Source organism: Mizuhopecten yessoensis, unplaced genomic scaffold (assembly GCF_002113885.1).
Source record: "Mizuhopecten yessoensis strain PY_sf001 unplaced genomic scaffold, ASM211388v2 scaffold11169, whole genome shotgun sequence".
In the NCBI taxonomy this organism is placed as follows: domain Eukaryota; kingdom Metazoa; phylum Mollusca; class Bivalvia; order Pectinida; family Pectinidae; genus Mizuhopecten; species Mizuhopecten yessoensis.
In genome coordinates, this window is record NW_018408914.1 from 1,639,780 (window position 1) to 1,655,111 (window position 15,332).

Genomic DNA, 15,332 nt, shown 5'->3' on the forward strand with positions numbered 1-15,332 from the left:
TCTGTGACTCCTTATTGCCTTGAATTTAGCTCCCTNTTACTATATACATACATTCTATATCTTACCACAGGTCATACTGTATACATACATTCTATATCTTACCACAGGTCGTACTGTATACCTACATTCTATATCTTACCACAGGTAGTACTGTATACATACATTCTATATCTTACCACTGTTCATACTGTATACATACATTCTATATCTTACCACAGGTCTTACTATATACATACTTTCTATATCTTACCACAGGTCTTACTGTATACATACATTCTATATCTTACCACTGTTCATACTGTATAAATACATTCTATATTTTACCACAGGTCTTACTGTATACATACATTCTATATCTTACCACAGGTCGTACTGTATACAATACATTAATATTCTATATCATACCACAGGTCATACTGTATACATACATTCTATATCTTACCACAGGTCGTACTGTATACAATACATTCTATATCTTACCACAGGTCGTACCGTATACATACATTCTATATCTTACCACAGGTCGGACTGTATACATACATTCTATATCTTACCACAGGTCGTACTGTATACCTACATTCTATATCTTACCACAGGTCATACTGTATACAATACATTCTATATCATACCACAGGTCGTACTGTACACATACATTCTATATCTTACCACAGGTCATACTGTATACATACATACTATATCTTACCACTGGTCATACTGTATACATACATTCTATATCTTACCCCAGGTCGTACTGTATACAATACATTAATATTCTATATCATCCCACAGGTCGTACTGTATACATACATTCTATATCTGACCACAGGTCGTACTGTATACATACATTCTATATCTGACCACAGGTCGTACTGTATACATACATTCTATATCTGACCACAGGTCGTACTGTATACATACATTCTATATCTGACCACAGGTCGTACTGTATACATACATTCTATATCATACCACAGGTCGTACTGTATACATACATTCTATATCTTACCACAGGTCATACTGTATACAATACATTCTATATCATACCACAGGTCGTACTGTATACATACATTAATATTCTATATCATATCACAGGTCGTACTGTATACATACATTCTATATCATACCACAGGTCGTACTTTATACATACATTCTATATCTTACCACAGATCGTACTGTATACATACATTCTATATCATACCACAGGTCGTACTTTATACATACATTCTATATCTTACCACAGATCGTACTGTATACATACATTCTATATCATACCACAGGTCGTACTGTACACATACATTCTATATCTTACCACAGGTCGTACCGTATACATACATTCTATATCTTACCACAGGTCAAACTGTATACATACATTCTATATCTTACCACAGGTCATACTGTATACATACATTCTATATCATACCACAGGTCGAACTGTATACATACATTCTATATCATACCACAGGTCATACTGTATACACACATTCTATATCATACCACAGGTCGTACTGTATACATACATTCTATATCTTACCACAGGTCATACTGTATACATACATTCTATATCTTACCACAGGTCGTACTGTATACATACATTCTATATCTTACCACAGGTCATACTGTATACATACATTCTATATCTTACCACAGGTCATACTGTATACATACATTCTATATCTTACCACAGACATAACATTTTGTATCTTATGACTGGTCATACTGTATTTATATTCTATTTCTTCACATCTATTACCAGTACTTGAACTATCCCCTTGTGGTATTATATTTAGTTATATTAACCTGAATGTAATATGTTTCCTGTACCTATAGCTAGTTATATTAACCTGAATGTAGCATGTTTCCTGTATGTAAATAAATTTTACATAAATTCATATTTGATTTACCTGTTTGCAGATTTGTATTGAATTACCTGTATCATGTATTAAACTTATTTCACATCTACATAAAGATAGATTTATTTTACTCATAGGAGATCTATTTATTGTATTGTGAATATTTTTAGTGTATGGATATTTCCTTTACCTGCAGTTGTTTAGCTGTGGGTATATCTTTTACCAGTATGTATACATTTTTAAACTTTTGTATACATATGTACTTTAGTTACAGGCAGAGATACTTTTCCTGAATGTAGATTTAATTACCGGATAATACATTTTATGTAACATGTGTATGGATGATTTTTACCTGTATAGATATAGTGTCCTCCTGTACAGACACACTTCTGTCCAGGAGTTTGGGACTGTCTGGTGGGGACTCAAGTTCGTTGGTGAATCGTTCCATCAGAGACTCAAAGCTCTTGACGAAATCCTCAAAGGATGAGAATGAGGCGATGATGCCCATCCTCTGACACATGGGTTGCTCCTCTAGTTGGTCAATATGTGCGGAGGACTCCGACTCGGCCATCTCTGACACCTTATCAGTACTATCAAACCTCATCACCATCATCCTAGTAACAGACATGTAACGTCAGAAACTCACCATACCCATGACCACTCAACGTGTACTGTCAGAAATTAATGACACTTCTAGTCAACACAATACTAAACAGGTACGGTCACTCGTCACTTGTAATTCATTACGCTTGTTCACATATGAACTTAATACTTACTGAACAATTCCTACCTCCAACAATGTATACAGGATAACCTCAAGAGAGCTCATCATCCTTGAAATCTGCTTATTATTACTGCATTTATTTATGCAGGCAATATGGGTTCATATTACCTTACTAGATTTTGTTTTCACGAGCCTAACATCGATACCAAACTTACGACAGTGTTATTGCCTTCGGCTGGCTGTTAATTATAATTACATTGAACATAAGCATTCAATAGAAGATTTAGCTCCATGTTTTATGAAAGTTCTACATATGAAGTTCTCTTTCTCGTTTTTGAGATCATGACAAAACTATCAACAATGAACACAAAATAACGGATACTTCTATGCACAAGACATTTGATAGTGATTGTAAAGTTCATGAAATGATCATTGAGAATAATTTTGCATAATTGTTGAACATACCGAAACTGGGACAGTCAATCCCACATGACAAATCAATTTGGTACAACACTATATAACAGGATGTGTCTGGTTTATCTCACTGTTGGCTATGTATTGGGAGGTGAGCTCAAGTAAACAACAGGATGTGTCTGGTTTATCTCACTGTTGGCTATGTATTGGGAGGTGAGCTCAAGTAAACAACAGGATGTCAACATGCAATAAACAAATCAAAAGGAGGAACAGAAGTTAAATTTTCCCTTTTTAAACAAAGGTGATAATATCTTAGTTTTATAACCATGGAATTTCAAACCCTACTTTGAATTTTAGAAGAAATGGAGTGGAGATTTTTGCACAAAGCAGGTCATGCAAGAGATGTGTGCAATAGGTTGACTTAAGATCAGTATGGGTATGAATTTCAGTTTAATGGAAATTTACCCTCAAAGCTGATGAAAATCCAAACATTTAATATTTTGGTAATTTGAAACTTGAGATATTTTACACTTACTCATCTTTAACTTAGTCCAATTACAGTAAAATACGTTCAAGTTAAGTTTACAATCAACTTAAATCAAAGTGCTATTCACGTCTGAGGATAGCTAGACATGAACATTACTGAATGTTGACACTCACTGGTATACAATGTGTTACCACATGAAATCATTTGAGGTATTCCCATACTTGTACTGCTTATGTGTTATTCATTTGTTACACTGAAAATGAGTCAAAGTCATGAGTATTTAAACAAAAGATAAAGATAGTATTACACTAGTACACCTAATGGATCATTGTGTATAGGTTCACATAGGACATCCAGTGAAATGTTTACGTGTGGCGTTTCACTGTGGGCTGGCTCTGAATATCAATATGAGGGGGCTCATAGACTCTTACACAGCTATAACCAGGCATTAAACAAAGCGTAGTCAACTTGATTAATTGATTTAATCGTCATTTTGTACAATTATAACAACTAAGTGTACATACTCTTAAAGTGACGTTAAAAAGATGGTGATTTTTTTGTCAACTCATATATATTCCACCCCTTAGTGTACTATTTCTCAGTAATTCGTCTGACCATGGAAACATGACATATGAACATTTTATAGTTTGTTAGTAGTTTGATATTATGACAATGGCCAAGGTCATAGAATGAGGGAACGTTTCACTGGTTGTGCTCTATGAACCTTTACACAATCTTTACTAACCAACCAGAAGTAAATGTCCCGAAAAAAGTTAAGGATCTTTGCTTAAGGAATCCTGCCCACTGCACTCTGGTTTATATACAGTATTACCTCCCCTTTATTTCATTTTTGATATATTAACTGTAGAACAACAGTTGGATCAAGATACCTCCGTTGATCATGTAGCACAGTTGGTTAAAGTGATAGTGTAACAATCTGAAGTCAAGGGTTCAAATTCCAGTTTAGTCTGCTAAATTTTAACACTCAAAATACTGTTGTTAATTATGTTTTGTTTATTTCATCTTTATCATTTTGTCATTAAAGTCTGGCAAATTATGGTTTTCTTTCAGAAATGATTGATCAAAGCTATAGTCATGGGAAAAACACTTTTCAATGCATAATTACAGGTTTTGGCAGTGGCACATGGATCCTTAGATTTTAACATTATCTTCTACACAGACAATCTTTTAAGTTGATTTTAAGGACATTTCTTTGTACAAAATGGGTAACCCTTAATACCAGCAAGCCATATGCCTCATATCATGACAATGGGTATCTTAGTTATTCAGAAGTTGTTAAAAGACTTAACATATTTGACCCCCATGACCCTGAACGCAGGTCAAGGTCATCTATTTTGATAAACATAAGTATCCCTTCATTCAAGAATATTAGTAGCTAATGATCATCACCCTAGGCCTCTTGGTTATTAAGTAAAAGTCATTTACAGGTTTTAACAAGTATGGCCCATCACACCTTGAATTAATCCATCACCTTGCAATGAAAAAGTACTCAAGGTAAGGGTTCTTGGTACAAATACTTCTCACATGCTTTCAAATGATAAAGCTTGTGCCGACTTAAAATATGCACTGCTACCTTATTGAAGCTTATTCCAGTCAAAAGCATTACATGCACTAGATCTGCTATATTAAAAATTATCGGATCATTTTCTTCATTCCTCAGCTTTGCTTATAAGCTACAATGTATTACCTCCTTACTACACCTGAAAAAAGATTATTAATTAATATCTTACAAATGATATACTAAATAAAATGTCTTCCACCATGTATGTTGTTATCATGATGACAGTTCTACAGCTATCCTTGTCTCCAAAATAATTACATGAAAGGCTCCAAATAAAGAAAATATATCAGCTGTTAGTAAGAATGGTTGCATGTGAAAATGAGTAGTACTCTGGATTAGACAGGAGATGAAGAAAGGTAAAGGGACAGATGAAATGGACAGAAAATACTTCAACGTGGATTCAACAGACATGAAGGCTACAAGCATGAAGCATGCCAACAACTAGGATCGGTTTAAACACACCTTGGTTGGCTCTCATCTACAGAAAATCCCTGGCTTACAGGCGCTGGGAATAATACCTCACTGTCCCTTCTGGAAATGTTACAGAAACATGATGCCTTATGTATTAGGTCAGTGAAAAGATTATAAGATTGCAATCACGTGTACATATAAAATAATTTGTTATAGGTGCTGGTTAATAGAGTAACATGATTGCAAGGATATTAAGATCAATTGAAGAACAATATTTAGTACATGTATCGCTGTTGAGTGTTGACCATTCCTACCTTTAACCACATTTCTGAAATTCACCCCAACAAATATACAAAGTGCTACCTGGACAAAGTAATATCTGGACATAGTAATACCTGCACATAGTAATACCTGCACAAAGTAATACCTGCACAAAGTAATACCTGGACATAGTAATACCTGGACAAAATAATACCTGCACAAAGTAATACCTGGACATATTAATACCTGCACATAGTAATACCTGCACAAAGTAATACCTGCACAAAGTGATACCTGGACAAAGTAATACCTGGACATAGTAATACCTGCACATAGTAATACCTGCACAAAGTAATACCTGGACAAAGTAATACGACAAAGTAATACCTGGACAAAATAATACCTGCACAAAGTAATACCTGTACAAAGTAATACCTGCACAAAGTAATACCTAGACAAAGTCATACCTGGACAATCTGGTCACTTTCAATATGAAACAGACACTGAAATTCATTTTTTTTTTAAATTTCTTTTCACCATTTCCCAGTGAAGTCCTCTGCCATTTATAATCACTGATGAGGTAGGTGATAGGTAGATATAATGAAAGTGGAGCCTCCATAATCCAGCCACTTCATTTCCAGCAACAGTGGCTGCAGTTATTAATTGGAATGATTTTATGCAAATTATAGAAAAAGGTCAACTGATCCCCTAAAACAGTGTCTGGATTAAAAATAGTCTGGTTTAGTGGTGGCTGGATTAAGGAGGCTAGACAGTACTCTATGATGTTTTATAACTTGTGTGGTATATATTGAAACATTCAAAAGAACGACAAAACATCACTCATAGTTTCTAATGAAATTCATTAACCATGTTACCTAGCTGAATATTTTCCCCTAAATCTGGTATTTGCCAATCATCTACAAAATGTGGATATGTCAGAATAAAACACTCAAAATTCCTAAAGTTAACACTGTATGGTAGTAATTAGCAGAGACATATGCAGAAACAAAAGTACAGTTCAAGTCAAGACATTAATGATGAAAATATTTTTTTATAATGAAAGTCTTAATGGAGACTGATTTGTACTTATTCAACACTCAGGCATACATACGAATTGTTTGATACTGTCATGTGTAAATTGGATAGGGGTGTCACAATGTGCCGAGAGTGTATCACGATATATTGCAATACAGAATGAATATATTGCGATATGTATCCTGATATATTGTCATAGAAAGGATGTGCTCAATTTTATAATAAGTTGTTGTCAAAATGTTATCAAACTTAATCATATATAATATGGATTACATAGATTTAAGATTTTTGTCAAACCAACTATCTATTACAAAATTTGAACTATTAAAAGCCTTCTCTATGCTTATTGGCATATCCGTTAGAATTGTTAACTTGCAAAGTTACAACACCAAGCAGATATTGCGATACAGCAATATTTCATCTCTGTATTGTGGCACCATACTATATACCATACCTGTTTTCTGAAATATTGTGACAGCCCTAAAATTTTATGATCAATTGTTGGATAAATAAAAAGCAAAATAATCAAACTGTATCTTACTGATCAATCTGTTGGTGATTCCATTAGCGACCCTTACATTATTAGTATTACATATATTATGTATACAGAAGTTTACAAACAAGATGCACAAATTCACATAACATAGTGCAAAATGTCATGTTTTCTGGTATTTGCATAGTTTTTTAATTTCATGGGTTAAACTTCATTTTGCACAGGTCAAGTCCAACTTTGATTTCTCAGGTACCAGGGTAAAACTTCAATTTCTCTGGACTAACTTCAATTTCACAGGTCATACTTCGATTTCATAGGTCAAACTTTAACCTTGCGGGTTAAACTTTTTTGCAGCATTGCCCTTGGAACAAATTTATTGTTATTATTTTTGCAATATACCACTTTCATTATGATTCATAAACTTACACACTGGTAAAAGCTGGTATTTTTTGGAATTTGTGGTTGGTGTTCAAACCGTTAATATTATTAAAACAAAGCCACTATGCAGTACCAGATTTACATTTCTAGTCTAAAGGGTGGTTAACGCTTACAGATATAATGGCTACACAATATAGATGTGTCATATCAGGCATGCTGACTACAGCACCAACGTTAGATGGGGCCTCCAACAATATAAATATTAACATCCTCACATAACAGTGATATTCACTGCTGTACTGGAATATATAGGCTCACTTACAAAATTTAGAGCTAGTATTATTTAAAAGAGGAAGCAATCTGACAAAATAGCCTTAAAGACAGGACCAGTACATGTCCCTATCAGGGTTCAACGCTAACACTTCTCCTTTAGTCAGCAAGGACTAGTGAATCGCATGGTCTAGCTGGTCCTTTTGACTTATGATAAAAAGATAAACTATCACAATATCATTTGATAGATTACAAAATAAGATTATTCTTTCAAAAACTGTTAGAAATATAGATATGTTGCATAATAATTCTCAAATATTCCCTTAAACTCAGAATATTTTTATGGCAGTTTTATGACCCCTTCAGTCAATTATTTTCTCTGTTTCATGCTGGAGGTGTTTCCTTAAGGAAATCTTGGACTACTTACATGGATGTAGGACTAGTGAATTATGTGTTCAACTGGTCCTTTTGAATACCAGGTGAAAACAATTAATGTCTAACTCTGCTTATTTCAGTCGTTAAGATTTTTTCAATTCAATCAAATTGAAAAGAAATAACAGATAATAATATTTGTGCTTTTTTTGCATTGAAGTGAAAGACTGTTCTGCAAGCGATAGAAGGAGAGAACAGGGGAGAAAACCTAAGACTAGACAATGATGAGGCTGTAGATGATACAGAAGTAATAGACTTACCTGTTTGGATGAGATCTGGGAAGAAGAAATTTGAATTCGACTACACAAAGGTCTGCATCTACTTGACAATGTCGTAAACAGTTCACCTCATAGGCTATGTAAGCCCTCCTGATGTACACCTGGCAACAAACACAATCAATTAATAAGGTACAACAGGCACCAACAGTTATACACTGGCAACAAACACCCAACAATTAACATACTGACAACAGACATTGACATTGTGGTACCCCTTTTTATGTACCGAATCTAATTTTCAATCCAGCTTCAACAATATCCTTTTCACATAGACATGTACTACAATAAGACAGTGTTGAAAGAAAAAAAAAGATATAAAAATCAAGGGTCTTCAAAATGGTCTTATAGACACCTGTTGTTTATCTGGTTTGTTGGTTAAGTTGCAGTGTGTTAGATGTTGCCTGGACAACAGTTTGCTCCCTAATATTTTGAAGATGGTCTGATGGGATTTTCATCATGATCTTAAATTTATTGTATGTCTGCATTAAAATTTGCAGTATTTATAAAAAGAAAATTTAAGCTCATGTGCAGCCATCTATATGAGTATTCCAGTGCCAAAAAACATTTACTTTAAATGCCACTATCTGCTTGAGAGTATTACAGTGCCTGAAAAACTTACCTCAAGTGCTGCCATCTGTACGAGAGTATTACAGTGCAAGAGTATTACAGTGCCTAATAAACTTACCTCGAGTGCTGCCATCTGTACGAGAGTATTCCAGTGCCTGAAAAACTTACCTCTAGTGCTGCCATCTGTACGAGAGTATTACAGTGCCTGATAAACTTACCTCGAGTGCTGCCATCTGTATGAGAGTATTACAGTGCCTGAAAAACTTACCTCTAGTGCTGCTATCTGTACGAGAGTATTACATTGACTGATAAACTTACCTCGAGTGCTGCCATCTGTACGAGAGTATTACAGTGCATGAAAAACTTACATCTAGTGCTGCCATCTGTATGAGAGTATTCCAGTGCCTGAAAAACTTACCTCTAGTGCTGCCATCTGTACGAGAGTATTACAGTGCCTGAAAAACTTACCTCGAGTGCTGCCGTCTGTACGAGAGTATTACAGTGCCAGAAAAACTCTTGTAGTATATCATTGATGGCTGTCTCAGAGTAAATCAGTTTCTGTAACACAAGATGTTTACATGTCACAGCATAACAATGACATCATTTACACTGTTTACTGAAGGCAGAAAATACCAGTAGGGTACTCTTGTTTAAATTTCCATGTAAGTAAGTAAACATGGCAGTTTGATTATGTCTGACTAAGCTTAACAAAAACCAAGAACTCAATATCTGATATTTAACTTCAGAAACAAATTACCTTGAAACAGAAGACAAATTCTGAACACTATTTCAGATGTATTTATACTTCATATGATCCATTAACTTGTGTAGCTAGTTTGATACAATAGGTAATACTATTACTGTATTACCTGGAGGTTTTCGGGACAGAATTCAGAGCCGTACATGTCAATGGCAGACAGGAAGATGGACTCCATCTGGTTATGTCTCAGTTCATATGGAGGTTGGTGGGCTGCTATCAATACCTGTCAGGTATGGAGGAAAGGAATTAACAGTGGTTTGATGTATGTACAAATCTAGTGAGGTAGATTGATGTATGTACATATCTAGTGAGGCAGATTGATGTATGTACATATCTAGTGAGGTAGATTGATGTATGTACATATCTAGTGAGGCAGATTGATGTATGTACATATCTAGTGAGGTAGATTGATGTATGTACATATCTAGTGAGGCAGATTGATGTATGTACATATCTAGTGAGGTAGATTGATGTATGTACATATCTAGTGAGGTAGATTGATGTATGTACATATCTAGTGAGGTAGATTGATGTATGTACATATCTAGTGAGGTAAATTGATGTATGTTCATATCTAGTGAGGTAGATTGATGTATGTACATATCTAGTGAGGTAGATTGATGTATGTACATTTCTAGTGAGGTAGATTGATGCCTCCACCACACAAAGTCTCATTGACTTCAACGTAAAACCTAAAGATCTAGAATAGATGTTTCGTTATTTTTAATTAATCATCAAGCTCCAATTTTCAAAACCTATTGTCATATTTGTGAATCAAAGTCCAACGTAGTTAAATATGAACATCAGCATAGGATTTCAACACACTAAGTCAACTTTTTTCAATATTGCAGTGGTTATATCACTCATTTACCTATATTAACTCAATGGCATTACCTATCTTTCCTTAACCTGTGTTTACCTTGCCTGTTAGTCATTACCATGCATCCTCTGCCTGTGTTCACCTTATCTGAGTGGCAAAACTAGCATTCCATAACATGTTCACCTTACCTATTCATTACGTAATATTCCTAATTAACCTATGTGATTTTAACGCCCACATTTTTGAATCTATCTGTTTTACCTGTCGTGCCCTGAGAGCAACTTTGGCGTTGTTAGTCTGATTCAGAGTGGTCAGTTCTGTGAGGATGTTGGTCAGTTCCTCAGTCAGTCCAGGCTCTTTACCACACAGACGGTCCTATAGGGAACAATAAACATGTTACTGTTGTTACAACTTAAACACACAAAATAAAGCCATACAGTTCAAAAGTACTGCTGTGAAATAATGAGATGATAAATGATACAAATAATACATTAATATAATATAGCATACAAAAAATATAATATAGAGGACCCTGAGAGAGATTAGCCTTTGACTAAATCAGGTTTTGATCCTCAATAAATAAAGTTTATTATTATTTATTACTATTATAATAAACAGTTGAAACCAATATGTCAACAAAGAATCCACAAATTTAGATTAATTTTTTAGACAATTTGAAGCTTATATAACAATGACCTAAGTATTCCTTACAATCAACATGATGACAAGGCTGTTTTTGTTCGTGATGGCGATGTGAGAGAAGATGTTGCCCACAACTTGTGACATATTGTCCTTGTTCTTCTCCATCAGCTTCATCACACACTTGTCATAGTGTCCTACAACATGTATAGGCTGGTAATGTAGTCACAACCTTTATCATCAATTATAAAATGAAAGGTGTCTCTATTCTTTTGTAAAAGTAATATTCTTCCGTAAAATGAAAACAAAATTAGTGAGAGCTCATTTAGATACATACCCCTTACCCCTCCAAAGTAATAAAGTGTAACATTTGACCGTTTCAACTTCACCTATGACCACCAAAATCTAATCAGGTGTAGAACTTATTGCCAATATAAACTAAATCTGTTAGTATTCATATGATATCTAATCTGTTAGTATTCATATGATATCTTCAACTCAAGCTGCTTTTATATTACAGATGAATGCATGAATGCACAGACAAAGTGATTACTATATAGCCCTCTCTATTTAGTGAGAGTACAAATATGTTTGAAACATTTCCCAATTCAAAGAAATTACAATTTGATACAGTATCAATAAGTGATTCAGATATAATTTTGCCTGTAACTTACCGTGTTGGAACTGAAGCTCTACATGTAAATACTGTTTCAATAAGTCCTTTACAACCGCTTTCATATGGCCTCGGATACCATTACGATACCTGCAAAAGTAAATCAGAATTTGAAGTGATCATTAAAACTTCTTATGTAACATAAAACTTCACAGCTTTCCATGAAGTCACAAATTCACCTATGCACTCTATCAGATTTAATGCTTTCCAAACAAAACACTTTAACAGGCAATTTGACTTACAATTGAATAAACTTTAACACAACAAACACCGTTAACAAACATATCATCACTGGAAAGCATCAAATTTTAACCAAATTTATTGTTAACAAGTTCACATACCGGTAAAAAATAATGTTGATGCTTATAAGTAGTAAGTTGTAAATGCTAATATATGAGGAATTGTAAAGTTGTAAACTGATAAAATATCCTATTATATCAATAGCATTAACAGAGACTTTACAGACTTACCTCTGAACTAACTCGACAATTCCCTAAAAGAGACTTTACAGTCTTACCTCTAAACTAACTCGACGATTCACTACCAGAGACTTTACAGACTTACCTCTGAACTAACTCGACAATTCCCTGAGTTGTCATGAAGAAGTTTTCTCTGTCGGTGCGTCGAGTGAGCGAGGCAGCGTGTCCATCTATGAAATTGGCAATCTGAAGTAAGATAATATAGACAGAATAAAAGCAATATCCTGTGTTTAGATGAGTAACAATAGGTATGTTCCTTACAGGTAACTCAGGTATTTTGATAATAATGTTACATTACCTGTTGACTGGGGAACTGACAGAGGACTGATGTGATGTTACTGGAATAGGAGCCCAGTAATTTCTTGATGGACTTCACTACAGATGACGGTATTCTCCCCGATATCATCGACAGTAAGTCCTGTAAAAATGAGATTTTCAGTAATTTGTCTGGTACATCCAATATTTAGATTTTTTGTTTAGATTTCTTTGTTTATCTTTATATGCCGAGTCCATTTAAAGAAAATTCTTTAAAATAAATCTGTGGAATTAGCAAAAATACTGGTCAAACTCCTAAATTGTAAGACTACACCATTTTTGAAAAACTAACCATCAGTTCTAGAAGAGGTAGCATTGGGTCTTTAAGACATTGCATCAGTGTTTCCACAGATTTGGTTGTGCGCTTCTTGCTGTATGGTTCAGGAAGGGAGTAGCCTGCAAGAATGCTCTCGAGATCATTACGTGTGCTCTTAAAGACCTGGTGGATGCGTTCACCATGGGTACGGGACATATGGTGGGTGATGACTGGGAGGGGTCCGGTGTACAGTTTGGCCTGCTGGACTTTACTGGGATCATCAAGGTCAAGCTTGGCCACAATGGTTCCTGCATCCAACACAGCGCCTGGCCGCTTCACATAGTGGATACTACACAAAGAGGTCCATTTCAGATTAATGTTTCATGAATCTAAATGACTACTCATATAAATACAAATATAATTTCTCATATTTTCTCCTTTAACAAAGATATTAAGTTAAATGACAGGCTAATCCTCTCAGCTACAGTATACATACATTGTATTAGAAAAGATGGATATTGTAATCATGAGACTTACCATCCATTTTCAGACACCCTCAATTCTATGATCATCTTCATAACCTCAATTTCTGCATAAAAATCTCCAGCAAAAACATGGCCCCCATCTTCAATGAGGTAGGTCATCAGTTTTCCTGCGGAAGGTGACCTGAGAATGGTGGGGTCATTTTCACGCTCCAACACACAGGTCTTGTTGCCTATGGTGATCCTGTAGCTACTGACATCGTCCTTCATGTAAGTAGCATAGCTGGAGCCATCAATGGATAGTAACAGGCCACCATCACTCAACCTGATGTGTCACAGAATAAAACAAACCTTCAATTCACGGTAGGGGTCATTAATTAGCTCTCCTATTTTATACTTAAGATCTAATTTCTTCTTTACATATAACCGAAAAAGTGATATCATTTTAAACGTTTTTTCATTAGAAGTAACAAAGTTCCATGGTGCATTTTTCATTGCCTGGTGCAAGATATACCGGTAATGTGGTGACAATCACAAATGGAATATCAACACAAATTATCTATCACATTTAATCCAATGGTAACATCATTAAGAAACAATCATTGAACAAATTGTCAATTACTGGTCTCTTTGGTCTGATTAACCATGAAATCTTTCTCACTAGAATCTACAATTACATACTGATATCATTGTGACACATGAGATTCTAGGACCAGTATTCCTGTTAAAGGATGAAAAGTCAGCTTACCTATGGGCCTCCAAATCCAGAGAGGAATCATTCATACAAATAAAATAGGTGGTGGGACCAGTTTTCACAACCTATAGAACAAATCAAACGTATCTTTAGAATATCGGTAAATGAATATAGTGTAGAATAAATTAAAATAGTGTAGAATAAATTAATATAGTGTACAATAAATTAATATAGTGTACAATAAATTAATATAGTGTATAATAAATGAATATAGTGTACAATAAATGAATATAGTGTACAATAAATTAATATAGTGTACAATAAATTAAAATAGTGTACAATAAATTAATATAGTGTACAATAAATTAAATTAGTGTACAATAAATTAATATAGTATACAATAAATTAATATAGTGTACAATAAATTAATATAGTGTACAATAAATTAAAATAGTGTACAATAAATTAATATAGTGTATAATAAATTAAAATAGTGTACAATATATTAATCAGAGATATTTTTCGACGTGACCAATTTCCAACAACTATAAAAACATCAATCCAGCCGGAAGTTGACACTGTGCCAAACAGCACACAGGAGTTTAAATGTTATCTAATGCCGTAGACCTTTCAGAAGACTGGGACTGGTAAAATGTTCTGCTGCAGAAAAAATATATATGAATTTACCAGGTGATGTTTCAGAAAGGAAATGACATTGACAGTGACCTTATGTACCATATACTAAATATACTACCTACTCAATTGGATCTGTGACAATGTCAAACTAGGTTTGGAAAAAAGAAAAGCTCAACATCCATCTAAACCTGGAATTATTGTGTTAGGGGTAACCTGTACATGATACTTTATTCCTTCTGACATAGATAAACTCTACATATTGTGTTAGAGGAACACTACCTGTACATGATACTTTATTCCTTGACATAGATAAACTCCACATATTGTGTTAGAGGTAACCTGTACATGATACTTAATTCCTTCACAGATAAACTCCACATATTGTGTTAGAGGTAA

At 34.4% G+C, this 15,332-nt stretch overlaps 1 protein-coding gene across 1 annotated transcript in view; it reads right to left on the reverse strand.

Moving 5' to 3' along the window:
* LOC110467315 (acetyl-CoA carboxylase-like) overlaps positions 1-15,332 on the reverse strand; it is an 82,020-nt gene that overhangs the window by 27,294 nt on the left and 39,394 nt on the right. Inside the window, exons 15-28 of the mRNA XM_021524404.1 lie at positions 15,276-15,318; positions 14,355-14,425; positions 13,662-13,931; positions 13,161-13,473; positions 12,852-12,971; positions 12,639-12,739; positions 12,076-12,164; positions 11,474-11,598; positions 11,024-11,137; positions 10,052-10,165; positions 9,651-9,740; positions 8,598-8,716; positions 5,520-5,588; positions 2,203-2,464 (exon numbers count right to left, since the gene is read on the reverse strand). Coding sequence (XP_021380079.1) covers positions 2,203-2,464; positions 5,520-5,588; positions 8,598-8,716; positions 9,651-9,740; positions 10,052-10,165; positions 11,024-11,137; positions 11,474-11,598; positions 12,076-12,164; positions 12,639-12,739; positions 12,852-12,971; positions 13,161-13,473; positions 13,662-13,931; positions 14,355-14,425; positions 15,276-15,318 — 1,900 coding nt within the window. The remainder of the gene's footprint in view (positions 1-2,202; positions 2,465-5,519; positions 5,589-8,597; positions 8,717-9,650; positions 9,741-10,051; positions 10,166-11,023; positions 11,138-11,473; positions 11,599-12,075; positions 12,165-12,638; positions 12,740-12,851; positions 12,972-13,160; positions 13,474-13,661; positions 13,932-14,354; positions 14,426-15,275; positions 15,319-15,332) is intronic.